Source organism: Diplodia corticola (assembly GCF_001883845.1).
Source record: "Diplodia corticola strain CBS 112549 chromosome Unknown scaffold14, whole genome shotgun sequence".
Taxonomy (NCBI): domain Eukaryota; kingdom Fungi; phylum Ascomycota; class Dothideomycetes; order Botryosphaeriales; family Botryosphaeriaceae; genus Diplodia; species Diplodia corticola.
The window spans coordinates 15,642-42,607 of NW_017971493.1; the positions used below are offsets into that span (position 1 = coordinate 15,642).

At 60.9% G+C, this 26,966-nt stretch overlaps 9 protein-coding genes across 9 annotated transcripts; 4 read left to right on the forward strand and 5 right to left on the reverse strand.

Annotated features, from left to right (window-relative positions):
- Positions 1 to 565: 565 nt before the first annotated feature.
- Positions 566 to 1,930, reverse strand: BKCO1_140004 (girdin; the record flags this gene model as incomplete). The annotated part of the gene is made up of 2 exons (XM_020271115.1): positions 566 to 1,429; positions 1,478 to 1,930. The coding sequence occupies 2 exons, from the start codon at positions 1,928 to 1,930 to the stop codon at positions 566 to 568; spliced, it is 1,317 nt and encodes a 438-aa protein (XP_020132154.1).
- Positions 1,931 to 2,408: 478 nt separating this feature from the next.
- BKCO1_140005 (anthranilate synthase component i) lies at positions 2,409 to 4,389 on the forward strand (the record flags this gene model as incomplete). The annotated part of the gene is made up of 5 exons (XM_020271126.1): positions 2,409 to 2,420; positions 2,522 to 2,670; positions 2,724 to 2,797; positions 2,847 to 3,973; positions 4,147 to 4,389. 5 exons carry the CDS (start codon positions 2,409 to 2,411, stop codon positions 4,387 to 4,389), a joined length of 1,605 nt encoding a protein of 534 aa, XP_020132153.1.
- Positions 4,390 to 5,222: 833 nt separating this feature from the next.
- BKCO1_140006 (cfem domain protein) lies at positions 5,223 to 6,258 on the forward strand (the record flags this gene model as incomplete). The annotated part of the gene is made up of 4 exons (XM_020271137.1): positions 5,223 to 5,297; positions 5,355 to 5,535; positions 5,588 to 6,060; positions 6,115 to 6,258. The coding sequence occupies 4 exons, from the start codon at positions 5,223 to 5,225 to the stop codon at positions 6,256 to 6,258; spliced, it is 873 nt and encodes a 290-aa protein (XP_020132156.1).
- Positions 6,259 to 7,585: 1,327 nt separating this feature from the next.
- BKCO1_140007 (cytochrome c oxidase assembly protein cox11) lies at positions 7,586 to 8,494 on the reverse strand (the record flags this gene model as incomplete). Its single annotated transcript, XM_020271148.1, has 3 exons — positions 7,586 to 8,080; positions 8,135 to 8,204; positions 8,265 to 8,494. 3 exons carry the CDS (start codon positions 8,492 to 8,494, stop codon positions 7,586 to 7,588), a joined length of 795 nt encoding a protein of 264 aa, XP_020132155.1.
- A 413-nt stretch (positions 8,495 to 8,907) lies between these two features.
- On the reverse strand, positions 8,908 to 10,452 carry BKCO1_140008 (agmatinase 1; the record flags this gene model as incomplete). The annotated part of the gene is made up of 7 exons (XM_020271159.1): positions 8,908 to 9,155; positions 9,213 to 9,523; positions 9,581 to 9,802; positions 9,858 to 9,941; positions 10,019 to 10,109; positions 10,163 to 10,259; positions 10,315 to 10,452. 7 exons carry the CDS (start codon positions 10,450 to 10,452, stop codon positions 8,908 to 8,910), a joined length of 1,191 nt encoding a protein of 396 aa, XP_020132152.1.
- An 816-nt stretch (positions 10,453 to 11,268) lies between these two features.
- On the reverse strand, positions 11,269 to 12,870 carry BKCO1_140009 (mate efflux family protein; the record flags this gene model as incomplete). Its single annotated transcript, XM_020271170.1, has 2 exons — positions 11,269 to 12,182; positions 12,237 to 12,870. The coding sequence occupies 2 exons, from the start codon at positions 12,868 to 12,870 to the stop codon at positions 11,269 to 11,271; spliced, it is 1,548 nt and encodes a 515-aa protein (XP_020132151.1).
- Positions 12,871 to 13,658: 788 nt separating this feature from the next.
- BKCO1_1400010 (mfs transporter) lies at positions 13,659 to 15,449 on the forward strand (the record flags this gene model as incomplete). Its single annotated transcript, XM_020271007.1, has 4 exons — positions 13,659 to 13,900; positions 13,953 to 13,983; positions 14,043 to 15,090; positions 15,142 to 15,449. The coding sequence occupies 4 exons, from the start codon at positions 13,659 to 13,661 to the stop codon at positions 15,447 to 15,449; spliced, it is 1,629 nt and encodes a 542-aa protein (XP_020132231.1).
- Positions 15,450 to 16,065: 616 nt separating this feature from the next.
- On the forward strand, positions 16,066 to 17,765 carry BKCO1_1400011 (mfs transporter; the record flags this gene model as incomplete). The annotated part of the gene is made up of 4 exons (XM_020271018.1): positions 16,066 to 16,414; positions 16,462 to 16,575; positions 16,634 to 16,763; positions 16,820 to 17,765. The coding sequence occupies 4 exons, from the start codon at positions 16,066 to 16,068 to the stop codon at positions 17,763 to 17,765; spliced, it is 1,539 nt and encodes a 512-aa protein (XP_020132230.1).
- Positions 17,766 to 18,628: 863 nt separating this feature from the next.
- On the reverse strand, positions 18,629 to 21,367 carry BKCO1_1400012 (zn2 cys6 dna-binding protein; the record flags this gene model as incomplete). The annotated part of the gene is made up of 1 exon (XM_020271029.1): positions 18,629 to 21,367. One exon carries the CDS (start codon positions 21,365 to 21,367, stop codon positions 18,629 to 18,631), a length of 2,739 nt encoding a protein of 912 aa, XP_020132233.1.
- Positions 21,368 to 26,966: the final 5,599 nt, after the last annotated feature.

Below are 26,966 nucleotides of genomic sequence, written 5' to 3' on the forward strand. Positions count from 1 at the left end.
GCGATCGTGAGCCCAATGGATGTTTGTGGGTCGGCTTGTAGGTCGGTTCCGTGTAGGTGGACCTGATATGCGCATTCCGAAGTATGTACATTCAAAACAGTGAAGGATTTGATATATCCACTTGCAGGCCCCAAAAAGGCGTAAAGCATATACGAGCGCAAACATCTTTGCGGGATGCGAGCATGTGCGAGTAAATTTGCATAGAGACGAAAGCGGATCGAACGGTAAAACTAAAGCTATGCCAACCCTTGCATTGCGACCAGAACTGTCTACCGCTTCTCCACCTGTCAGTTTTCTCTTCCCCCATCGGGTTGTCAGCCGACTTCGACAACCAAGAACGCCTAGATGTAGATGGGTATCTTTGTGTCTTCGAGTGCATTCCTTGGCGTTACATCATTAAAAAGCAACCTCAGCCGTGAAACGCCAAAAACAAGGATATAGCCAATTTTAACAGTGTGCAAGAAAGAGAGGTGTGCAACAATACAAGAGCAGAAAGCGATACCCTGAAGGCAGGGCGTGCGGATTGGTGATCACCAACGCCGTAAGCCGGCAGTGAAGACATGTTCTACTCGGCCGTGGAGTATTCGTCGTAGAAGTCATCGTACATGCCGACTCCAGTGACATCAGATAGAGCGTCCCAGATGCTCTTTCGAGGATCTGTTAGGAGCGTCTTTGATATAATGAATTGCCTTGGGCCAGAAAGCCACAGACGGGCAAGAAAACCGGGACTAGACTGTTCTGCCGATGGCCTCTGTTGCTCGTTGGCAAGAGAAAGCTGGTCTGGGCCCGGGTTGGCATGGCTGACCGAGGCAAGATGAGAAGCTTCTCTTGCAGGCTCTTCGGGCTTCACGGTGACTTCGTCAGGCTTCTCGACGATCTCGGGCTTCTCGACAACTTCTTCAATGCGGGCAAGAACAGGAAAAGGATCACTCGACCCCCTTGCGTGGATACCAGGGAGGTTGCGGGAGCGGCGAGAGCTCTTTGGCCTGAGGTTGCCATCTTCCAAATTTAGGAAGGCCGAGATGTCGGCCGCCAGCTGGTGTGCCTCGCCCAGTAGGTTGGGATCCACAGCACCGGAGAACTTTTCTCTACGCTCACGGAACTTTTCATCCATCTCGTGCCACTCTTCAGTCCACCGCTCCATGCTCTGCTTGAGAACGTCGCTGCCATCCTGGCCCATATGCAGAGCGGATTTGACCTCAATGGCCATAAGCTGGAGTTTGAGCGACATGAGTTCGGTGAAGTCGGACTGCAGGTCCGTGCGCAAAGACTGGTTCTGGGTGCGGAGGGATTCGATCTTGGAGCGGAGAGCGGCGACTTGGGCCTGAAGGATGTCGTTTTGAGATCGGAGCGACTTGTTCTGGGCCTTGAGGTCGTCGTTCTGGGTCTGCACCTTGGTCATATCGGCGACAAGGCCTGTCTGGTGATCCTTTCATGAGTTAGGGTCCCTCTCGACAAGGACCTGGCGTGCTCTTACCTTCATCTCCAGGAAGCCCTCGCGCAGCTCCATGGACATGCGAATCATGGTGCCGTAGACGTCTTCCAGCTCCTCGTCGGCGATGCTGCCCTCGATGGGCGGAAGGGGGACATGCTCGGCAGCGGGAGATCCCCTTTCGTCCGCGTCGTCTTCAATGAAAAGGCCGGAGTCCTCGAGCCCGGCAGGCTGGCGCGTCTGAGTATCGGGAACGGCGAAGAGGGCGTAGAGGTTGTCGAGGGCACGCTGGACATGGTGTGCAACAGGCTCGACGGGTTCTTCGCGAGTAACCTGGACGGCCAGCTGCGACAGTCGGTTCAGCAACGCGCTTTGTATCTTGGAGGCGTGCTGCGGGCCGGCGGAGAAGGGACTGTCGGAATAGTAGTCGGAGAAGGGCGAGTCGTGCAGGACAGCACGGGCGGGCGGGGTGCTGGGACGACCGGCGTTGGTCGCCATGGCGGTGGAGGCGGGCGCGCACGAGAGCTGGGGGAGGCGGAGAAGGGTGTATGTAGAGCGGCGGAGGTAGGAAGGGGCGGGAGCGTGCTTTGAAGGGATTGGTGGAGACGAAGGCCCGGGCGCACGCGTCTAGGTGGCACTCGACAGTTGCTGGCCCATCGCCTGGGTGACGGCGGCCGAGGGAAGCGGCACGTCGTGGAGCGATGGCCGCGCACTGGAGCGGGACAGGAGAGGTAGAAGTAGCGCGCAGGGCTGAGGCTGGTCACAAGCAGCGGTTGCCAGCCCCGCCAAAACACGCGCCAAGCCTCGCCCTGACTGGCTCTGCGGGGGCAGGCTGACATCAAGCGAGCAGCGTCGCCCGTCGAAATTGTCGCGTCGGTGACTGGTCTCGCGTCTTCGTGTCTCCATCCCGCCATTGCTGCTGCACCTCCTCCTCAACCCACCCTTGCCTGTCTTCGCCGCATCTGGCCGGTCTATCATGGCGTCGCGAGTAAGCTGCCCCTCGCCTCCGCGCCCGTGTTAGCGGGGCTGCCGAGGAGCTCGCATCAGACCAGCTCGCCCGCCGCTCCCGAGTGCTGACCGCGCTTCCAGCCAGCCATCGAACCCTCTCTCGACACAGTGCGCGAAGTGCTGGCATCGCATGCACATACGCCGAACCCGCCCAACCTTGTGCCCGTGTGCTCCTCCATTTCCGCCGAGTTCCTCACGCCCACGTCCATCTACCTCAAGATAGCCCACAAGTCAGTGAGTTGGCGCTCTGCACACCCCCGGCGCTATGCTGAGAGCCTGCCAGATCCAAGTTATCGTTTCTCTTTGAGAGTGCGGCCACGACGGAAACGATAGGCCGGTACAGCTTTGTTGGTGCAGGTGCGTGTGGCCGCCGACCACATGCCGCTGTCTCTGACTCAGCCCGCAGAACCTCGCAGGGTGCTCAAGACGGGCCCTGGCCATGGCCCCGAATGCGATCCCCTTCCACTCCTCGAGAAGGAGCTGGCCAAGTCCCGTGTTGCCGCCGTGCCCACGATGAAGCTTCCACCCTTGACTGGCGGCGCCATTGGCTACGTTGGCTACGATTGCGTCAGATACTTCGAGCCCAAGACCAAGAGGGATATGAAGGATGTGCTAAAGGTGCCTGAGAGCTTTTTCATGCTGTTCGACACCATCGTCGCCTTCGACCACTTTTTCCAGGTCGTCAAGGTCATCACGTACATGAAGGTCCCCGAGGACCTCGATCACCTGGAGAGTGCGTACAAGGATGCCCAGGCGGTGGTTCGGGAGACAATCGCAAAGCTCAAGCGTGAGGACGTGCCGCTTCCCGAGCAGCCTCCGATCAAGACCGACCTCGAATACACGTCGAACATTGGGCGCGAGGGGTACGAAGGCCATGTTCACAAGCTCAAGGAGCACATCGCCAAGGGCGACATCATTCAGTGCGTGCCGTCGCAACGCTTCTCGAGGCCCACGTCGCTGCATCCCTTCAACATATATCGCCATCTACGCACCGTAAACCCCTCGCCCTACCTCTTCTACCTCGAGTGCGAGGATTTCCAGATAATTGGCGCGAGTCCCGAACTGCTGGTCAAAGCTGACCAGGGGCGTATCATCACGCACCCCATTGCGGGCACGGTCAAGCGTGGCAAGACGGTAGAAGAGGACGAGCGGCTGGCGGAGGAGCTGCGGAGCTCGCTAAAGGACAGGGCCGAACATGTCATGCTTGTGGATCTTGCACGGAATGACGTGAACAGGGTTTGTGACCCACTTTCCACGCGCGTCGATCGCTTGATGGTTGTGCAGAAGTTTTCGCACGTCCAACACCTGGTCTCTGAGGTCTCGGGCGTGCTGCGGTCCGAGAAGACGCGCTTTGATGCGTTCAGATCCATCTTTCCGGCTGGAACAGTCAGCGGCGCGCCCAAGGTTCGCGCGATGGAGCTGATTGCCGAGCTGGAACAGGAAAAGAGAGGGGTTTACGCCGGTGCCGTCGGCTACTTCGGATACGGTAGCGTGAACCAGAAGGGTGAAGAGGAGGAAGGGGCCATGGACACAGTAAGTGGAATGCCGTCCTTTCCCCAGTCGTTGTTGAACACATTCCATGCTGAGTCGAGGCCATGATGCCGTCGCGAACGGATGCGGACGGTACCTTGACGGCCGTCATCAACCCCAGACGAGGAATGAGCAACGGCACCACCTTGAAGGCTTTGATGGCTAACGTGAGATAGTGCATTGCGCTGCGTACCATGATGACCAAGGACGGAGTTGCATATCTCCAAGCAGGGGGAGGGATTGTCTTTGACTCAGACCCGTACGACGAATGGGTGGAAACCATGAACAAGCTCGGGGCGAACATGCAGTGCATCACGTCGGCGGAGAAAAAGCACCTGACTGAGCAGCAGGGCGCGGGCCAGGACCAGGTGGGCGGACAAGACGCGGCGCAGGCACACATCGACCTGGCGGCGGGCTAGGTGCGGAAGCCGGCCCTGTGTTCGAAGTAGCGTGCAACTAGATTAATCAAGCTCGTCGTGCAGCTCGCCGGACGCGGGAAGTGATGCAATTGAATGGGGAAAGCTGCGGTGAAGGCGGGCGCTGGTTGGCCGGACGGCCGGGAGAGCGCCGGGAGGTGGGCAGGCCGTGATAGAGCCGCGAGGGAAGGGGACCCGGCCGAGCTGAGGTTGACGACGGCGGCGGGGCGGCGGCGCGGTGGCTGCCCGGGGGCTGGGCTTGCGGTGGCTGGTGCCGAGCCGGGCCAGGACGAGCATCGGGCGAAACAGCGCTGGCTGCGGTGGCACCTCTGGGCAGGCATCGCTGTGCGACGGCGCAGGAGTCGACTTCATTTCCCGGCGATGCGACACAGGCTGTGGTGTGAGCCAAGGCCTCATGTCCCGTGCGTGAGTCGATGACGAGGCGCGTGGAGAGAACACATACATGGCGGCGACGGCGAGCGGTCTGGCGCAGCGCCTGCCTTGGACGCTCCCGTGCTAGCAGCCCAAGCCATCCGCGTCCAGCAGATCGGCGCAGGGGCCGGCGCTGGCCTGAGCGGCAGCCTGACTTCGCACGCACGCTGGTTGCTGCTGGCCGCTGCTGCCACTTGCAAAACAAGATTGTAGCTGCGGAGATGAATAATGACAGCAGCGGCGACGCTGCAGCTGCTGCCCGCCCATATAAGTCCCAGCCCGCAGCATCCCAACCCGCTCTTTTCTCCTCACCGTCTTCCGCTCCATACTACCTTCGTCCTTGCGATCATCACCTAGCCAGCATCCTACTGCCTGTTATCACTGGACCTTGTTGATCCTCCACCATGAAGTCCTTCGCCGTCCTCGCTATTGTCTCCATGGCCATGGGCCAGAGTCTCTCCGACCTGCCCCAGTGCGGTGTACGTCTTCCCTGCCTTGCCAATGCCTCTTGCCTCTCTGCTAACATGGTGTCGCAGCAAACCTGTATCAACAACATGATCTCCATTGCCACCAGCGAGTTCGGCTGTGCCCAAGGCGACGTCTCCTGCTACTGTAACAACGCCGACTTCGGCTATGGTGTTCGCGACTGTGCCAGCGAGGCGTGTGGAAGCCAGGACTCTGCCGCCGTCATCGCCTACGGCAACTCCTACTGCCAGGGTGAGTACCGGCCCGATGACTTGGTACAGTCCATGAAACTGACATGACGAAGGTGCCATCTCCAGCGCCGTCTCCAGCGCCGGCTCGTCGGCCTCGAGCTCCGCTTCCGGCGCCAGCGTCCTGTCCTCGGCCGCATCGACTGCCTCGAGCGCTTCGGCCTCGGCTACTGGTACTGGTGCCAGCAGTGCCAGCAGTGCCAGTGGCTCTAGCGGCGCCTCGAGCACCCCCATCTCGACTCAGCCACTAGTCGCGACCCTTTCCGCCTCTGGCACGACCATCACCACGACGACTGGCCTCTCCACCCTGTACACTGCCGTTGGTGGCGCCGCCGCCTCTGCCAGTGCAGGCGCTTCGAATGCCACCGAGAGCGTCGGTGCTGCCGCTTCGTCTGCTGCCGCCTCTGCTTCGGGTGCTGCCAGCTCTGCTGTTTCGTCGGCCTCGGGCGCTGCCTCGTCTGCCACTGACAGCGCCAGCGCCGCTGCCTCGTCCGCTACCGCGAGTGCCGGCTCCGCTGCCTCCAGCGCTGTAAGTACCCGATGGTGTCCATGAGCTCTTGCCAGTCACTAACACGCGCAATAGGCCTCCAGCGCATCTGGTGCTGCCTCGTCTGCGGCCGGTGCCGCCTCTTCGGGCGCTGCGTCGGCTACCGGTGCGGCTGCTCCCTTGAAGACGGCCGGCTCCATGCTGGGCGCGGCAGGTGTGGCCATGCTGTTTGCTCTGTAAGGAGCGACGCTGCATTGGTGAAGCGGAATGGGCGACGGTTTAATGAGATGGTTTCGGACAGTACATGAGCGATGGATCGGGTAGGAACGGGGTGTACCCCTCGTCCTCTCAACCTGCATTTTCTTTTTTTTTTCTTATGCCCATAACGACATCCGCTCAGATACCCTATAGCATGAGCGAGAACGACAACCCGTAATTGGTAGCCCTAGCTAAATAATGCAAGACGGCGAAGTAGTTTCCCACCCACTTGATAGTTTGACGCGCAATCGGGCATGTGTGAGGGGTACATGAGTTGCACGCGACAATGCCATGGCATCATGATGATGGCGGATCCACCGGGCAGGGAAGGAGCATGGATGGCCAGCAGGCCGACGTGGACGAGCTTGGACGGGAGGAGGTCCGGCAAAGGATTGGAGCAAGATGCAGATCAACAGCGAATGTTCCCCACACCTGGCGCTGCCGGCATCCCGAGCACAAGCTGCACGGCTCGAACCACAGAGCTGCGGCGCGGCTGCTACGTCATCACCACAAAAAAGCGGACATTTGAGCCGACTTGCTACGAGGACTGAGAGCGCCGGAAGCTCTGTATTATTGCATCGGATGCAAGGGCGATGTACATGTGGCGCAGCCATGGACGACGCCTGCAGCCGCCCTGCCTGCCACCGCCAGCGCTCACGAGGCGGGATCTCGCATTGAAAAGTTTCGGCGCGGAGCAATAATGGGCGGCGATTCCCTGCGAACGTGCGCCTTTGCCAATCAAGGCAGCCTCTCCGCAAGCACAGGCATCTCGGATGACGAATGTAGGGAGCAGCGTGAGAGAGGGATGGAGGGCCAGGCCCCCTGCAGCTGTCGATCTGACCACATGGGTCTGGATCCATGGTTAACGACCTCTACTGGCGCACCAGCGATGCCTCGTTATTGACACTGCTGACCCTTGACCAATGATCAAGTAAGACGGGTTTTCAATGCTCGATGGCTGTGGTGATGGCTCTTTTGCTCCAATAATCGCTACGGACAAATTGCAGGAGGCGGGGAAAAAATCTAATAGTTCCGGCGCCTCTCTATTGCACGCTTGCCGCTTCTGGCTGCTCATGCAACCCCGCATCGAGCGCATCCCAACCTCCAACAACAGCCGCTTTTATAGTAATTAGACCCTTGCGACTTGACTAGCTTGCTGCGGGTGCAACTCGGCTGCGCAAAAAGCCGCTCGGGGTCGTCGAGTCTTCCGATTCCTGGAAAACTTAAAAACATTGCAACACCGGAACAGGAGCTGAGGGTCCTGTCCGATCAAATTTGCGGCATCAGTAGTGGAATCCCAGCCCTGTGCTCACGCCGCCGTTGGTGTTAGATGACCATCCTTGTCATATTTTGCTCTAAAGAACGAATATGCCAGTGTGATTGTTTCGATGCCCTTCATGTTAATGTCGTCGACAAAGCTTGGGTCGATATAGAAGAAGACAGGCATGTCGACAGTTTCGCCCTTGTTCAGCCTTTGCTCTTCGAAGCAAAAGCATTGGATCTTGCTGAAGTACGGGGCCACCTGACCTGGAGTCACGCTGTACGTGGCCACGCCGATGATGTCCTCGTCGCTCTTATTTGTGGCCGTGTAGAATGCCAAGGCCGTCTCGCCGGGTAGGACGCGCACCTCGCGTTGCTGCGGCACAAATTTCCAGGGCAGCACGTCTGAGACGGAGCCATTGAATGTGATTCGAAGTCGACGGGCCGAAGTAACGGGCTGGAGGCGGTCGGCGGGGTCGCCGTCGAGGGAGGCGTGGGCGGCCGACTTGATGGGCTGACCACCCCAGCCGGTAGTTTGGCAAATCTGGAGACGGCAGAGTCAGACAGAGGCGTCAGATCGGCGGGCAGTTGTGCACACCATTTTATACATTGGCACGGAGCCGTACGACAGAGCAACGGTGCCGAGGATGATGCTGAGAGTGTAATAGCTGCGATGGGCACCATCAGCCACACGGGCACCTCAGTTGCAGGCACCGGGCCACACATACGCAGTGGAGCGGTTCTTGTTCCTGTACGGCTCGCGCAACTGCTCCATGGTGGGCGCGACATTCTGGGTGGTGCTCTGAGCAGGCTTGCCGGTGCCGCTGATGTTTCGACGGAGCGAGGCAGGCTTGACGCGCGAACGGAGGGCTTGGCGGGCACAGTTGGTGCATGTCCAGGTCGCAGAGAGCGGGGCGCGCGGCGCGAAGGCGCGCAGCAGTGACGGAGACGCACTCATGGTGGTGGTCTGGAGTGTAGGAACGCTGCGTCCCGTCGCGGTGGTGAGATAGGCGCTGCCGCCGCAATGACGCTAGCCGCAGGCGGAAATAGATCTTATCACACCGCCGAACCTGCCGATTGGTCGGCCTGCACTTGCTCCTGCACTTGCTCCTGCACTTGCTCCTGCACTTGCTCCTCGGGCAGGCATTTTGCATTATTCGGACTCGTCTTCACTTCGGATCCAACCCGACCCGGCAGGTCACGGCGAGAGATGCGAGAAGGCTGCATTTTATTTACTCGCTCGACTACCCGCGAGAATGTCGCGCATCGGGGACACCGCTAGCTGACTTCAAGGTGCCCAAGGTACCACCCGATCAAACCCATCGCATTCCTCGCCGCTTCGTTCAATCATGACGCATGCACTCCAGTCGTTCAGAGCTCCTCCATGTTGTCGCCGACGGTGTTGAGGCTGAGCGGACCCCGCTTGACCATGATGGTCATGACCTCGAACAGCGCGTCGGCAGCAGCCATGGTCGTGTGCTCGGCGTTGGTGTCGTACGCCGGCGCAACCTCGACAATGTCGGCCCCGATGAGGTTGAGGCCGTCGAGCCCACGGATGATGGTGCGGAGCTCGCGCGTCGACCAACCCCCCGTCTCGGGAGTGCCCGTGGCCGGCGCGACTGCAGTACAGATCAGCGTCCGCTGGTGCAAGAGCTTGGATCACGGCGGATACTCACAGGCAGGGTCGAGCGTGTCGATGTCGATGCTGAGGTACACAGGTCTCTCGGTGCCGACCCGGTCGCGGATCTTCTTGATGATGCCGTCCATGCCAATCGTGTCGATCTCACGCGCCTCGACAATCTCAAAGCCGCAATAGCCGTCGTTCTCGTAGTCGGAGAGCCCGGACAGCGTCGTGCGGATGCCGGCGTGGATGTTGGAGTCGTTGGCCAGCAGCCCCTCCTGAGCAGCATGGTAGAAGTACGTGCCGTGGTTGATCGAGGCCTGCTCGCTGGGAGCACCACCAAAGACCTTGGGCCGCCACGTGTCCCTGGTACAAGCAACCGTCAGTCAGTCCGACTCTCCAAGCCGGCAGCAGTGGCCTTACAGGTGGCTGTCGAAGTGAATGACGCTGACCGGACCGTATTCACGGTTGATGCTGCGCAGCAGAGGCAGGCTGATGGTGTGGTCGCCGCCGAGCGTGATGATGCGCGGAAGCGTTTTGCCCTTCTTGGACAGGCCTTTCATGTGCGAATTGGTGGCTGGAGAGCGCGAGAGGACGCTGTTGTGACCCTCCTCGATCTGCTTGATGGCCCAACCATTGTCGAACCTACATTGCCAGCGTCAGCGCCGCACCGACAGGTGCGGTGGTTGGGGCCACTCACGAAGTGACTGGGATGTCTCCGCAGTCAATGACAGTGGCCCAGCTGTTGAACGGGTTTGCGTCGAGGGGGACGTTGTATCCACCGCTAAAACCGACCCTCCGTGAGCCTTCGTTTCGCACCGACGGCAGAGGTCAGCGCACGCGCGCCAAAGTTTAACGTACTAGAGGTTGAGACGGCGGGAACCTTGTCTGATACCGCTGGGGCCGAAACGAGCACCCGGCCGGTAAGAGGTACCGGTGTCAAACGGAGCGCCTGCACGGCCACTGTCAGTCAAGAGCTTGGGAACAAGACCGGGCTCGACTCACCGATGAATGCAATGTCGTACTTGACGTCGTCGGTGGAGAGACAGGGCGAGTACTGGATGCGACCAAAGGTCGAGATGCCAGAGAAAACGGAATCGGCCTGGAGCGAGGAGAGTGGTCAGACCCGAGCCTGGAAACGGGTGAATGGAGCTCACTTGGGTACCACCGTCACCGGGCAGCGTGTTGTACCAAAGGCCCTTGTGCGGGCCTTCAATTGGCCGCTGGTCATGGCCATGGTCGCCGTGGGCGGCGGCGAAGGCTGCAAGGCCGGCGACAATGGCGAAGGACTTCATGATTCTCCTCAATGCACTGCGGATGGCTGGGATGGGAGAGGCTTGAGGAGCATTCAGGGCCGGCGACTTGAGGGCTGCTTTGTATGCGGCGGCATTTTCGCGTTAGGTAAGAGACGATGGCCGGCTTTCTGGGCATCTTCGAGTCCCCGCCAATGTGCTCGGCTGGCAGTCGGTTCGATTTTACTACATCGTCTTACACGGCAGCACGGCAGGCGGCAATTGGCTGGAGAGCGGCGGTGCGATAGAGCTTGTCCCGCATGTCTGGAGCAAGCCCCGCTGCGGCGGAGGATCGGCGGCAGCGCATGCAGAGCAAGCTCCCCATGAGCTGTCTCGCGTTACCTAACCACGTTTCTCACCTCGCTCGCTGTGACTTCCCAGCTCCTCGCGTTACCTAACCGCGTTTCTCACCCTCTGTCGCACGTTCGGTACCCGAGATCGGCCGCATATCGACTCCTCGGCTCAGTAACGTCGAGCTGTCAGGCCCCGGCGGAAAGATTGCGAGAGATATCGGCAAACAGCCAGCAGACGTCATTGCCGCGCCCGCCGCAGGCTTGCTCGGTCCCCTGGCTATAGTCGATAAGTCAGATCCATGACGCGCCCGTCAATGCTGCCGCTCGGCACCATGCCACGCGAGCCTGTCTCCAGTGCTCGCCAATGCTGTATCACGCCTACCTATTCGGAATGGTCTCGCTGATACAGGACAAACGCGAACATATACTTCTCTGGTGATTAATTTTACTTTTTCTAAACCCTGAAGCTCATGTACCTCCATCTACCGGGCCGGAGAAATCTAACCCTGAGCCCTGGAGCTCCTCGCTACTGGCTATCCTGCGCTCCGAGCTCTGCCCTCTCACCGTGATCCATCCTCTCAAATGCCTTTTGGACCTGCTTGTCCCAATCACTGAATGCCACAATCACCCACTCCAAAAAGCCCACCAGATAGAGCGCGATGCATTGTCCGATCCAGAGCCCGCCAAGGCCCCAGCCGTGGAAAGCCAGGTAAATGCCTAGCGGCAGGGCGCCGCAGTAATAGCTGACAAGGTTGACGGCAGCACCAACGTGCTGCCTTCCCATGCCCCTGAGCGAGCCTCCGCAGCTGCCGTTCAGGCCGTCGGCGATTTGGAAAAGAGCGACGTACGGCATGACCTGGGCCGTGAGCTTGACCACGTCCGGGTCATCGTTGAAGATGCGCGCATAGAAGTCCTTGACGCCCATCAGCACGGCCAGGACAAGAGCGCCCAGTATCATGCTCAGCCAGGCAGCCGTGTTGGCCGATCTCGCAGCCCCCTTGGCGTTCCGCGCCCCCAGAAGATTGCCAACGCGGGCGCTCGTAGCCACTCCGACGCCAAAAGGAATCGTGTTCATGACTTGGTCCGTCGTCATGATGACGCTCTGCGCAGCCAGGGGAATGGTTCCGAGACGGCCGGCAGCCAAGGCAACGATCTCAAACGCCCACCACTCGGTTCCTACGTGGATGACACCGAGAAAGGCGAGGCGCGAGAAGATGCGCAGGTTGGAGAAAGCCTGACGGGTCCAGCCGCCCCAGCACTCCCAGCCGTGGACAAAGCGTGCATATGCAAGCAAAAGCAGAAAGGACAGCCAGTAGGAAATGCCAGTGGCGAGGGGTGCGCCGAGAAGGCCGATGTCGAAAGTGTAGACAAACAAGTAATTCAGACCGGCATTGAGGGGGGAAGTGATCAAAAGCACATAGGTGCCTGGTCTCATGATCTCTGCGGCGGTGTTAGCTGGTTTTGGCGCGCGCACTTGACGGAAGATGGACGCACCTTGGGCCTGCAGATACTTTTTCATGCACTCAAAGTAGATGTAGCCCAGACCGCCAGGAATCAGGGCAGAGAGGAACCTGGCCGAGTCTCGGGCAATGTAGTGCTCTTGGCCCAGCAGCTTGAAGACGGGCTCGGCGCAGAGCCAGAGCACGGCGACGGGGATGTAGAAGAGAGCCAGGACGAAGAAAGCTCGCTGCAGGATGACGCCAAGATCATGCTTGTTCTTGCTGCCGGTGAAGCTGGCGGAGGCGAGGGTGTCGATTGCGGTGGTGCCGCCGAGGGCTATCAGCCAGGCGGTGGCCATGGCGAACATGTAGGAGAAGGCGGCCGTAGCCAGGGCCTCGGGCGACAGCCTTCCCACGACCAGGACGGAGATGGTCTGCAGCGAGTTCTGCAAGGTGTAGGCAAGGATGACGGGAACAGAGCCCTTGAAGAGAATCCACAGCTCAGCCACGACCAGCTGGGTAGAGCTGCGGTCCGTATCCTCCAGATCAAAGACGTCGCCCTCTTCGCGCTCGCGCGGAGGCAGCAGAGAAGTGCGCTCATTCGCAGCAGGCGGGTCGGGATAGTCACGGCGCATGAAGGCGGGCAGCCATGGGTTTGCGCGGGCGAAGTCGTCCTGGCTGCTCGCCATGCTGACGGAACGGACGGGGCTCGGGGGCGGGAGGGCGGCGGTGGCAGGCGGGAGCAGCGAGCGACGCCGTGATGGGCGCGGGCTCAGGCCAGCCAAATAGCTGGGGCCATGGCGCAACGGTGAGCACTATCAGAGCCGATGCGGAGCGTGTTGAGAGGTAGTCATGCAGCCAGTAATCCTATCGTGGCAGCCGGGGCGAGCGGCAGACGTCACGGCGCGGTGGTTGCGACAAGGGCATCGGGAGCAGTGAGACTGGCGTGCGGAGGCGGATGAGTGGCGGCATGGCGGCATGGCGGCATGGAGGCGAGGCTTATCGTGGGAGCGGTTGACTAAACGGCGCGGGTAAGGGTCGTCGGGCGGGAGGCGTGCGGACCGGCAGGAACAGCAGGAACGGCAGGAACCACCGGAGCTGCCTCGCTTGCGTGGCCCGGCCCAGCCTTTCCCGAATCGGCGTAACGATACCCGAAGCTAAAACAACGGAGCCCGCGGCGAATCACGTCTGCCTGCCACCGGCTGCGCTTGCGCTCTGCTCGAGATAAGCATCAATCATCCAGACGGACTGACGATAGATGATGAGCGGCAATCTTCACTAATCCCACACGACATGCCGCGCCCTGCCTCCAGCCGCTGTCTCCGCTGCAACCCTCCTCTGCCTGGGTCCCGCCAGCCCGCCAGCCCGCCCTCTGCCATCTGCCCATATAGCCCCGGCTGCCGCCTTGCCTGGACCCGTGTGCCGCCCGACTTGCTCCCCAGTCACAGCTCCCTCCGCAATCCAGCACCGCGCCGCCATGGACCCCGCCGGCACCCCCGTGGCGCCGGCTCCTGCGAGTGCGACGGCTGACGACGAGCCCAAGCCCGACACCAAGGGCGGCGAGGCCAACGAGAAGGGCGCCGCTGCCATCGAGACGGATCTGGCCGTGGTGTTGAGGGACGGCTTGACCCTCCATCCGCAGCCGACCTCAGACCCCCTGGACCCCCTGAATTGGTCCAAGGCCAAGAAGAGCACCATCCTGGCAATCGTCATGGCTCTGTACGTCGCTGCGATCCCCCAGAATCGCCGCCTGCGCTGATCACTTCGACAGTTACTTCTTGTTCACGTATCTGACGACGACCGTATGCGGGAAACCCCCCCCCTGCACTGGAGGCCGTAGCGAGGGCTGATCATGAAACAGACCGTTCCTTCCTTCGCTCTCGTCATGGAGCAGTATGGCATATCGCTCGATCAGATGAACTGGACCGTTGCCATTCCGGCCTTGGGCCTCGCAGTCGGCCCGCTGATCTGGTCGTCGCTGTCGGACATCTACGGCCGGCGGACCATCTTCATTGTTGGCACCACCATGGCCTTTGCATCAACCATTGGTGCCGCAAAGGCCCCCAATTACGCTGGATACATGGCCGCACGCTTCTTCCAGGGGCTCGGCGTTGCCCCGGCCTCGACAGTCGGCCTGGCCATCATTAACGACATGTTCTATGAGTATGAACGAGGCGAGAAGGTAGGCCTTTGGGTCCTGGCTCTCGACCAGGGTCTCCTCTTCGGCCCGCTCATCGGCGGCTTCATGAACATGGTGGACCAGTACTGGGTCAACTGGCTCAACGCCATCCTCTTCGCCATCGTCCTCCTTGCCGAGATTTTTTTCCTGCCCGAGACTCTATACCCGAGGAACCAGATGTTGGCTAAGATGCCGTATTGCGAAAGCGACTCGGCAGTGGTGGACCTGGAGAAGACTGAGCGCAGGCCGAGCATTGCCCAGGACGTTGCCTTGAAGCGCACGCTGCAGCTGCCCTTCCTGAACCTGAAGCCGATCCCCGGCATGCGTCATCCCAAGGCATGGGACTCGCTCGTCCGCTTCGTCCGTACCTGGAAGTATGCCGCCGTCTCGGGCACCATTTGCATCTACTCGTTCGGTTGGTACTGGTGGATCTTGTCCGTCATCACCTACATCCCGACTGCGTACGCCCAATACCAGCCGCAGATCCAGGGACTTCTATTCATTGGCCTGATCCTCGGCACGCTGTTTGCTGAGGTTTTCTGTTCGGGTCGCCTTTCTGACTGGCTTGTGAAGAAGTTGGCCAAGAAGAATGACGGCGTCAAGGTGGCGGAGATGAGACTCTGGCTTGCGTATCCGGCGAGCCTCGTCACTGCGCTCGGGCTGATCATCTGGGGCATTTCCATCGACAAGCAGTACCACTGGATCGTCGGCCAGATTGCTTTTTTCCTCTGTAAGTCTCAAGCTCTTTCCTGGACCGCGGGGTTGCTGACGGGCGTTGTAGTTGCGGCCGGGATCCAGATGGCAAACACAGTCATGGCGGCGTACGTCGTGGACTGCTACCCGCTCCAGTCGATGAGCGTCATCACCTTCTACGCCGTGGTCCTGAACTTCAGCGCTTTCGTAAACCCTTTCTTCATCGTCCCGTGGGTGGAGACATGCGGGTACACCTGGACATTTGCGGCGCAGGGCATCATCACCTTCTTCTTTTGCGTGCCGGCACTAGGTCTCATGCACTACTTTGGACCTGCGATCAGGGCGAAGACTGGACAACCCGGCTGGGTCAATCCTGAGTATGACTCCTTCATCTAGACCGGCGTCTCCAGGATGACGACGAGAGGTGTATGCACTTGTAGATAGACAAAGCAGCGTTGGCGCGGCGTTGTACAAACCAGCATTCTGGCGACGGATTAGCAGCTGTCTCTAAGTGGTGAAGGTGCAGGAGAGTTGCGTGGCACGGGCGCGGCGTTGCGGCGGCCGGGCGATACTTGTAGTTGCTCCCCTGCAGGGAGCATGCGGTCATATTGCTTACCTTAGCAGCCGTTGAATTGGCCTGGGGTGGAACTCGTTTGTCACGAATTGCCCAATCCCCAGACTTGGTGAGCGCGTCCATTAGGTAACGAAATGAGCGGCCATAACATGACTCGGGATTCGCCAGGGACTGCAAGTGGAAGTCTTCACCCTGTGCCGGGCTGACTCGCCGCTGACATGCTGCTGACATGCAGTAAGCTTCCTGTTCGATGCGGTCCGACGCGCGATAAGTAGGGCGCAATCCTTCACCGCGACCAATGACGTTTGCTGACTTCTTATCCCGCAGTGGAGCTTGATTTGAAGTCCTCCTCGTATGCCATTAGGCAGCCACCAGCTTTAAGATCGAGCCGGTTGCTCCATGCCCCCCGCATCTTGGTCTCTGTCTCGAAACGCGTCCATGACGGACGCACTTCCCACCAGCAGCCATGGTCTCGACGAGCAGTCGCCTCTTCTTCCACGGCATCCGGCCCCTTCTACACCAAAAGCCAAATGGAGCCCTGCAGCCATCTCGTACCTCTTTCTGCTGGTCATAGTCGTCGGAGTGGCCGCCGACGCCGTCTCCACACCTGCTCTGACGCGCATTTACGAGTCCATCTACTGTCGCCGGTACTTTGCCGAGCACGATCCGAGTCTGATTGGCCGTGATGGCCGTGACAGTGTGCCCGAGGAACTCTGCAAGGTACCAAAGGTGCAAGGGGAGGTTGCCATGCTGAAGGCTTGGCAGACCTTCTTCGATGCCGTCGGAGGTAGGTTGCGTTTCACCCCCTCGAGGAAGGTACTTACGATGCTTCAGGCATCTCATTCGCAATCCCGTGGGGCTGGTACGCCGACTCTCGCGGCCGGAAACCCGTCCTTCTTCTGACCACATATTCGCTGCTTGCCCGGGCCATATGGATTCAGATAGTTTGTATGAACCTCGCAGGTTGAGTGGTGCTGAACCAATATTGTCTCATGCAATGTAACAGGTCTGTGTTGGAAAACCCTATCCCTGAGGCTTGTGTGGCTTTCTGCAATCCACTCAGTTTCTGGCGGAGCCCCAGTCTTCTCAGCACTGGCATACGTTGTTATTGCCGATGTCACGCCCCAACAAGAAAGGTAAGCTTCACTCCACAGCGGGTGATATCGGGTGAACTTGCGACTGATCCGAGTAGAGGTGCCATGTTCTTCCGCTTCGGTGCTTCGCAGCTTTTTGCAACTTTCATCTCGTCGCCACTGGCCGCATTCCTCATGCGGCTAGGTCTGTTCGTGCCAACAATAGCCGGAACAGTCTTCTATGGCCTGATGTGCGCGTTGGTGTCTCTCATTCCCGAAACGAAGGGCTACTCCTCAACGAAACCCCCGAGCCGTGCCGGACCATTTCCCCCCGTGGAGTCATCGACGATGCGGGAGCGTATCAGGAAAATACCCGCTCACGTGCGCGACTCGGCGGCCTTCCTGTGGTCTGACAGGCGAATTTCTATACTTGTACTTGTGTATTCAGTGCACTCCCTCGTCATCGACGCAAACGAGCTCCTGATCCAGTACATCTCGGCGCATTTTGCCGTATCGTTGTCTCATGCCACACTGGTTCTTGCCTTTCAGTCTGCATTGATCATCGTACATCTACTATTCGTACTGCCGGCCATCACGCACTTTCTCACCGCGCGTCTCGGCATGGCTGTCCAGCTGAAGGACCTTTATTTGGCGAGGTGGTCGGCCTTGTTCCTCTCCCTGGGCTTGCTTGGAATCGGCATCGCACCAACCCTGCTGCTACTGATCACCGCAATTCCCTTCGAAGTTGCAGGCTGGGGCTTTACTTTTGTTGTCCGCAGCCTGATGACGAGCTTTGTCGAGTCGCACCACGTTGCAAGGCTTTACACTGTCCTCACTCTGGTTGACACCGCAGTGTTGATGGTTGGGTCGCCTGTGACCGCTGCACTCTTCGATCGAGGCATGTCATCTGGCGATGGGTCCACTGCTGGCTTACCTTATGTTGTCTGCAGTCTTCTAGTCGCTGTATTCGGAGTGCTGGTTCTGTTTGTTCGCATCGAAGGAGAACTGCCGGAAGAAGCTGTTGACGGGGATGAGGTGACTAGGAGGGAAGATGGACATGTGTAACCAGCCATTTCATTGTTAGCTGTAGAGGAATGCAGTCCAAAACCTAACCAGCTCCCTCTGCTAGGAATAGTGTAAATATGTCAGGACCAAATCCGACTCCGAGTGCTCAATCGTAGTAATAGGGTTGCGAATATAGTACGGCTGGACTCAGCAGCTCGTTTATGTAGGGTGCAATAATCTTGTAGGAGAAGGATGTGGGACTGCGAAACTCTCCTGCAACTCGTGGTACATTCTACAGAAGGTGCAAACCGCGATCCCGTAAGGTTGACCGCATTGCGCTTTGGTTGCCACTCGTGAACAAGCTTTGGATGGCACGTGAAATGTAAGTGCAAATGTGGAATTTACTTCAATGTATATTGGGTATAGTGCCTTATAAAACAGAGCTTCAAGCTGCTGTACCTATGTACATGAGGAATATCCGGTCAACATGTGCAGGGATGTGGTCGCTACTCGAAGGGGTAATACGAACACCTGCAAAAGGCCAACAGGAGAAAAAGAAGAGAAGGGAGAAGGGATATGAACAGGAAGAGCGATGTGACTCGCAAGCCCGACCGCATATGTAACAAACCGGCCCCTTCTATTCAGAGACACACGCCTTTTTTTTTTTTTTGATTGAACTGTGCATCGCCGTATGCGCCTCCGGCCATGCAATGACCAAAAGAAAAAAGCAGATGCTTTTGTTTTTACTCGAATGATTCACCATAAACCGAGCCAGCGATCCACACGAGTTGATTTGATTCATTCAGTCATGTCCACGTTACCACTGTGTTTTTTTCTTTTTATTGCCGCCCCCCCAAGTATTGGTATTTTGATGTTTGTGTTGGGTTGTTGCTGTGAGCGCCCCACCACCGTCAGTTTCGCCCTCATATCAGAATGTACTCGCCATCCATTCGGTCCATGGCCTTACGCCATCTGAAAGCTTGCTTGCTGACGCCGAGTCGTGCCGCCTCGGCTGCTACTTCGGCATCACCGTCGTTCCTGCCCGCATCGTCCTCGCGCCACGTGCGCTCAAGGACTTCCAGACCGCTCAAGTTGTTGAAGAAACCACTTTCGCGCTGGATCTCGATGCAGCGCTGGCGGACGAGGGCGCGATGGTTCTCATCGACGCATTCGGTGCCGGTGATGAAGAGCGGCCACAGCAGGAACTTGTTGACGCAGCTAGTAACGCCAATTTGGCTGATGTGGAATAGCGCCTGTGCGACCAGGTTTTGGAAGTTGAGGGCTGAGGACGGCAGGTTGGGATGCGCTAAGCGCTCCGTGTACAGCAGTGCGCTGTAGCGGAAGCTCTCGCTGATGTGGAGGATGTCACGCTGATCCGACGGTAACGCGTACGGCCCTGCGTCGCACATGGCGGCACCGCGGCCCGTAGGCTCGAATTCCCATTGTTGCAGGCGGTCACGAACATCCCGCCACTCGGTCCAGAACTCATGCCGCTGATCCGCGTTGACGATGTCCAGGGGGTTCTGGTGGTGCTGCGACGCAGGCGAGCCCCAGCCGTTGCCGTCGAGGCGCTCATAGCACTGCATACTGTAGTAGTCGCCCCCGCGGCGGTTGTGCGACGGTGAGGGTCTGGGCGTGCTGTCAGAAGGCGAGCTGACCGGTCGGTTCTGGCTGAGCAGATTCAGGCGCCCAAGGCGGGCGATCAGCTTGAACAGACGGCCCTCGCAGCCGGCCAGGTGCTCGAGGGCACCGAGATTGGTCGACAGGTCCATCATGTCCAGCCTGTCACCCTTGATTTGCGTTTCACGGTCATTTACCGTCGACGTCATGACGTCGAACCACGTGAAAAACATCTCAATCCAGCCGACGAAACCCGACTGCGCGCTGCGGTCCCGCATATCCAGCAGCTTCTGCACACCGGCGAGCTGGGTGCGGAACTTGGAGAAGCCGCTGTCACAGACATGGAACAAGCATAGGATGAGGAGCGTCGCGAGCACCGAGTCGTCCTTGGCGTGCACCGGGTCGGCGAGTTGGGCGTTGAGGAGCTGGATCGACGTGGTTTTGTAGTGGACTTCTTCGGCCGACGGCTCTCCGTGCATCTCTCTGATCTCGGCGGCGGTGAGGCGGGAGTAGACCCAGTCGGGAAGAACGGCCATGTTGCTGATGCGTCGGCCGTTGCTGAGGCCAAGGAATTTTGCCTCGGTGCTTTGGCGCATGCGGATGTTGTTGATGGACAAGGCTGCAATGGCATTCTGCAGCCCTTCGCTCTCCCGAGCCAGAGGGACAACGTGCATGCGGTAGGGGTTGGAGGGGCCGTCGAAGGCCACGAGCACGGGGCATATTGCCCTGTCGTAATAGTCCAGCAGGAACTGCATGCGGGGCGAGAGGCGGCGGGGCGGCGGCGGCGACGGGAGACGGGGCACGGCGCCATGCTCAGAAGAAGAGCCATGGTTCCCCGACGTAGGGTCCGGAGGAGGTTGCTTGCTGCCACGGCTGTAGTAGTAGCCTGGAATGTGCGCATTGTTAGGTCCCGCTGCTGCAGCAAATGCGCCGGGGAAGAACATATCTGAGAAGCCTGACTGGCTGTATGATGCTGGTTGCATTGAGTTCAACTCGGAGAAATCCTGCAGGCTCTGGTCGGAGCTGATGCTCGAGCTCAGGTCCTCGCAAATCATGGGGTAGGAGCGCGGGGCGTCATGGAAGACCAGCGACTCGGTCGAGCTGCTCATGGGGGTGCGCTGGTGCATGTAGTGCTCGTTGTACGACTGGATCATGGGGTCGGCGTAGGTGAAGTCGTCCGGGGTGCCGGGAAACTCGCTGGGGGAGGGGTAGTCGCCCAGCACGCTGTCGCTGTAGGAGCTGAGCGGGCCGGTCGACGTGGACAGGCCCGTGTCGTCGTAGGAGCCGGCGAGCGAGGTGTGCAGCTTGTGCAGGGGCTTGACGGGCAGCTGGGGGCGCGGCTTGCGGGCTTGGGGCCCGCCGTAGCCGTCCAGATGCTCTCCAAAGCCGGGCAGATGCCAGCCCATGTGCTGCGGGGCGGGCGGCGGGATGGAGATGGGGCTGGTGGCGTCCAGGCCCGGGTACTCGTGCACCGGCGGGCTGCGGATGGGCGAGGGCGACTTGACGTCGCTGCTATGGCTGATCTGGCTGACCTGGCTGACCTGGCTGACCTGGCTGATGTTGCTCGCGCGGCGGGCCTGCTCGTACGACGGGGCCTGCGGCGGGCTGGAGACGGCGGGCTGGGCGGCGCTCTGCGGGACGGGCTTCGCTTGGGACATGCTCTGGGCGCGCTCCCGCGCGGGCGGCGACGACGGCGACTTGGGCACGGGCAGGCTCATGCCGCGCAGCTTGCCTCTGCTGGCGACGCCCACGCCCCAGGTCAGCGTGGTGCGGTAGCCGGAGCACTCCTTGCCCAGCTCGATGCACTGGGTGCAGTAGGGGCGGCGGCGGTCGCATTTTGCCTGGCGCTTCCGGCAGGTGAAACAGTCCTCAGTGGCACCCGTGGCGGGCGCTCTCCTGCGGCGCTTGCGGGGCGCGGCGGTCGCGGCGGCGGTGGTGGGCAGAGCAGCTTGCTGCTGCTGCTGGGCGGCGGCGGCGGCGGCGGCGGCGGGCGAGGACGATGAGGGTTTGGGCGGCGGCGGCGGCGGCGGCAGGGACGACATGACTCTTGAGAAGCTTCGCTCGACGGGGACAACCTAATCGGCAGGATTGACGGGGCGGAGGTGTAGATCCAGGCCGTGGAGGATGAGAGCTATTCTTGAGGGCGTCTGGCGGTGCATTATTTAGAGGAACAGGCGCCTGAGATAAGATCAACACCGGGGGCAGCTGCGAGCGCCAAGCGCAGCTGTCGCGCGGAGGGAAGGAGGATCTGGCGGGCAGTTGGAGAGGTTGCGCCCTCCCTGCGCGGCCGTGGCGTGAAGAAGGGGTGCATATCAACCCCACACAGCGGTGCTGCGTAGGGTAACATCGCCTTAGCTGCGATGCGCGGATCCCACCAATGGCGCGCGTGCCTGAGCAGGCCGGTTTGGGCGCGACGTCCGGCCAGGGTCGCCGGCAGAGGAGCGCTGAGGGGCGCTGAGGGGCGCTGAGGGGCCGCAGCCGCTGCGCCCGCGGCGCGCCGTGCTCAATCTCGCGCCCTGCGAATCAGCGCCGTGTGGCAGGCGGACCCGGCCGATGGCGCCCAACTTTAATCACCCGCCTGCATGGAAGCCGTTGGCCGAAGCTGCGAGCGAAGTGCCCGGGGCTTCTAGCGCCCTTCTGCGGGCTGGGCCAGCCAGTGCCAGCCAGTGCCAGCCAGTGCCCGCCAGCGCCCGCCCAGCCGCAGCGCGCAGCCACAGCGCCGCCCCTAGCCTGCACCGCCCGCCGTCTGCCCGTCGTCATGGCCGCTCGGCGTCGCCGCGAGCGCGCTCTGAGACACGCAGCCAATCGCGCGCCGCAGCCGGGAGCCGCGTGCTGGGCCTCTGGCATCGTCGATGTCCGCCGGCCTATCTGCGCGCGCGCTGCTATTCTGGCTGAAGCGGGCGTCCCGTGCGCGCGGCGCGTCGATAACGCGAGCGCCAGGCCGGCTGATGGAATCAGGCAATCGCGCCGTCCCCAGTGTCCCCCCAGCGGCCCCCCCCAGTGCCCCCACGGCTGAATGAGTGCGAGCAGGCCGCCGCCGATCATGCAAGCCACAGTAGCAGCACTGGCGCCTTCCGAGGTCCAGCAGCGATCCGGCGAGCCCAGATAAGGGAGCAACAGCGCGCCGTCTGCCGTCGCTACGAGTAGGTAGCGCATCGCTTGCACGGCGTTCATGCATAGGAACTGGGTCCGCCGCACGTGAGCCGCAGCCCTGGCACTACACCTGCAGCCCGCCGCAGCACCCAGCCTGGCTGGCGTGCGTGCGTGCTGCCAGCCAATTGCCCGTCCGCCCAGCGCCGAGCAGCCAGCAGCCAGCAACCAGCAGCACCACCCCACACCCGTCGTTGGAACGAACCGTCGTTGGGAACCAGCCAGTGCCAGCCAGTGCCAGCCAGTGCCAGCCAGTGCCAGCCAGTGCCAGCCAGTGCCAGCCAGTGCCAGCCAGCGCCAGGCCGGGGAGGGGGGGAGGGGCGAGCGCCTGGCGCTGTGCGACGGCCGGTGGAGCAGAGGCGCGGCGCACGATGCAATGGGCGACGCTTGGCGGAGCTTGAGCGGAGCAGCGGCGAAGCTTCTGCAAGCCGTCCGTCGCGGGCCTGCATTGCACCGCACAGCTGACCCGCTGACAGCCGGCGCGGGCGGAGGGGAGGGTGTAGCGAGCACTTGGGTACTTATTCCCGACGCTGGCGTGTGATGCGGTCATGGGGCGGCGGGCTGCGGCTGCGGCCTTTTTGCTGCACGCTGCAGTCACGACTTCAGGCAAAACGAAAACCAAGGCCGGCGGAGCGCAGGCGCGACTCACGTGCGGGCGGTCTGGGCGGGCTCGGCTGCGGCCGTAGGTGTTGGTGCCAGTATTATTTGACTCTCAATCGCCGCGTTACCACATGACATTACGGCCCCGGGGCGCGCTAGCTGCGAGCCTAAGGTAGATTCGACGGCGCGCGCTGCTAATTCCAACGCCCGCCGACTCGACTTCATCTCGACACCAGCGACTCTGTGGACCTCCGCAAGCCAGCCGGGCCGCACGAGCTCACGCCCTCTCTCCCGCCCCAGACCCCGCCGGCATTGCACCGCGTCCGCCCGGCCTGGTCGTGCACGTCCCGCCCGACAGCGTCAAGCGCAAGAGACGGCCTCCCACCAAGCGATGGGCTGAACACTTGCGGCCTCGCCGGCCCTCAGCTACGGCGCCACGCCATGCCCACCACCCTGCCGCCGCCGCTGGATCCGCCGCTGCCGCTGGCCGACCTTGACGCCGGCACGCGCGTTCGCTGCTGCCGTTGCTGCTTTCCCCTCGTGCTGCGTCTGCCCTGAGCCCGGACGGCCATTCATCGTGCCTGCGGAACCGGCCAGCATGCCGCGCTCCGCCAAGACCCGGTTCTTCACGAGTCCGCGCCGCACTCTCAGCCTCGACGCTGGATAGAAGCCATCGGCAACCTGGTTCCCGTTCGTGCGGCGCGTCTCACGCCGTTCCTCATGCAGCCGACCGTGGTCCTGGCCCGCATTCTTCAAGGGCCGAGCCGGGGCCCAGCCCGCCTTCATTGGCCCCGTGGGATCCAGCTCTTTGTTTTCTCACCACCTTGCCTACCTGTCTCACTTTGGATTTGCTGGCACTTTTGGCAGCCTTCGATCCTTTCCCCCAACATCCTTGCCACCGCGAGCCTTACCGTGGCTGCCGTCCACCACACGTCGACTCCCTGTGCCACTTTCACGCCCGGTTTTGTTCTTTCTGCACCTCTTTCCGGTGCTACTTCGCAGCCATGCTCCCTGCCATGGCTTTCCAGGAGATGCTCCGCTTATGACCGCTCGAGGCTCCCTTTGCCTAGCGCCCTGAGCCTCGCCCCACTCGCTTCGTGCCGTTGGATGGGCACTGCGTGCTTCAGCTTCTTGCATGCAGCAGCCCACTACCACGTCTTCCTGAAGGAAACGACACAGCCCGTCTGGCTTCCTGCATGCGCCGCACAATGATCAGCAATGGCCAGAACTCCGCTGCCGGACTCGAGGACAGCATAAAGTCGGTCCAGAGACGACCGTCTGCTTCGCCAGCCCATTTGCATTCTCCTTCATCACAGCTCACTCCTCGAATACTTTGTCGACCTCCCCAATGAGTGCTGCTGGTCAAGGACAAAGCGGAACGGCAGCCAGTGGATCCGGAGCCAAGTCTGGAGACCAGGCGAGCAGCAAGGGGGGAACCAGCGGTGCCCCTGATCAAGGAGGCTCTGGCGGCAGCGGTGAGGGCTACTATCGCCACCCGTGCTGCTGGCGCTTTCAGCGGTCTTGCCCGGAATGGGTCTTTCAAAACGGCGACGCCTGCTGGGTATGTCAGGTATGAGAGGCCAGTCCTGCAGTCATGGAAGGCGCGGCTGACGCCACGCAGTCGAAGGGATTTGGCTCCAAGAGAGATCAACCTCAAGACCCTTCCCCCCGGCAGCCCTGAGAGGCTCAGCTGCCGGCGCGTCCGATTACGATCGAGCAGCATGCGCCATACCGGGCGTATGTGACGCATCGAGCAAGATTGCCTGAGGAGAGGCCCAACTGGAGCCTGGCCTTGATGGTCTCTGGAGGGACGACGGCAGACGGTCGAGGTGCGATCTGTCACACCTCGTAGCATCCGGGGACTATTGGAATTTGTGTCTTCCCACGCATTTCCTTTTTCTTTTGGTCTGGGGTTCTCATGGGAGGCTAGCGCTCGAGCCCGACACACGGCTGCACAGTCATTACCGCCTCGTTCTGGTCCTAGTCAGCTCATCAAATCCTTTTCCCAGACAGATCCATGCGCACGCTCATTGCTCTCTCTCTCTCTCTCTGTCTCTCTGTCTCTCGCTCTCTCAACACACATGCCGGCCGGCCGGCGCTTGCAGTCGCGTGAAGTCGCGCGCGGCGCCGCACCTATCGGATGACAGGTTGGGCTCCGTTTGCCGCGGTGCCGCAGGGCTTGCCGCTCGCTAACGTCGGTTGGCCATGCAAATCCTGCCGCCTCCGTCTAGCGCCCTCCGCGCCCCAAGGACCCTGCGATCCGCGTTTCCTCGGGGCGTCCAGCCGCCAGCGCAGCAAATGCGGTCATCGAGCGTTTCTGCACAGATCTGGCGTCTGCGGCGTGCGGCGTGTCCGGCCATCTTGATCTGATGGCTCTTGGGCAGGGACCGTGTGCTGAGCAGCCGCGAGCGGGCAGCCCTGCACTTGCATGCGCTGCTGAGCAGAACACGCGACTTCTCCGCACCTTTTTGACGTCAAGCTCGGCGATCCGACCAAGAGAGTCTCTCGTCCGGCTTCAGCGGCGGCTGCCCGCCTGGACTGCCGCGTGTTCTCGCGCCGCGACCCCAGGGCACATGGCAATATTGGTTTGTATGTAAGTATGTACATACGTGATGGCGCCTGTGGCCGGCGGAGGGACAGCTCGGCACGCAGCCAATCACCACGGCCTCTTCTGGCAGCTCCGACCAGGATCGGCTGGCGTCGGGTGGGCCAACGGGCGCTCCGTGGCCCGAGGCCAAAGCTTATCTAGCAATCGAATGAAATCATTCCGCATGCCCATCTGAGATCTCTCATCTTCGACTCGGGCGCGCAGTGCTGCTGGATGTCTGTCTGATGTCTGTCTGCCCCGCCTTCAGCCCAGGCCGAAACCCGCGATAGGGCGGACGGGCTGGCCTGCGCACGCCCGTCACATATCCTGTGCAGGACTGCCTGCCTATGGCGACGGTGCAGGCCGCCGCAGCTGGACCTGGCCTGTGCGACCTGAGGTTGTAGGTAGGCTTGGCCAGCCGCCGTTTGCTCGAGCAGGAGCCACGGTGGAGGCCGGGCTCGGAGCGCTGCAAGCACGCAATCTAGCTCCTTGGGCGCTGTTCCACGAGGCCGCGCGGCCAATGTGCTCCTTGAAAACTCGCAGCCTCCCAGAACTCTCCCCTCCACCTCGCCGTCACGATGCCCTCGAGTGCGAATCGCTCAACTGGCCGACCACATCAGACCACCTTCGACATCGGCAGCGCTTGCAGACCTGGCGCTCGCACCAGCGCGCGCCGAAGCCGGGATGCCCTAGCATGCGCTAGCATGCCTTCTCTGACTCCGGGCTCTAGCTTTCTGTGCTGGAACTTCTCAAGAATGGCGAATGTGAAGGGTGCCTGGCGCTAATTAACAGGACGTGCCGGAACTTTGGACTTGACTTGCCACGGCCGAGGGCACGGCTTGGCCAGGCGGAGCACACCGACACCGCCTTATCGCCCGCAGCTTTCCATGACATACTGGAATTGGGAATGTCCAGCCTCGGAAAAGTCTTTCTCGCCCGGTTGCTAGGCCCTGAGCTCATCACTCTGGACGGATTCCATCCATCGCCTCACTACTACGACGCCCCGTCAAACAATACTCCTATAGGCCGCGGCCCCGAAACAACCCAAGCGGTGCGCCGTTCAAGCGCGGTCCCATTCGAGCGGCTCTCAACTCTCAACTTGGCAGCCGTCCAACACGAACGAGCCGTATCGACCCCTCTCATCTGCTCGCTTGAGCGCGTCGTTCCGGCTACACTTCTGACAGTCGTGCGTTGGAACGTGCGGACGAAGGGCTTCGATGCCCTTGGGAAGAGGCACTTGTGTCGTTTTGCAGCATTCGCAAGCGAATAATCTGCAAGCTACCTTATCTGGACGGAGAAGCGTG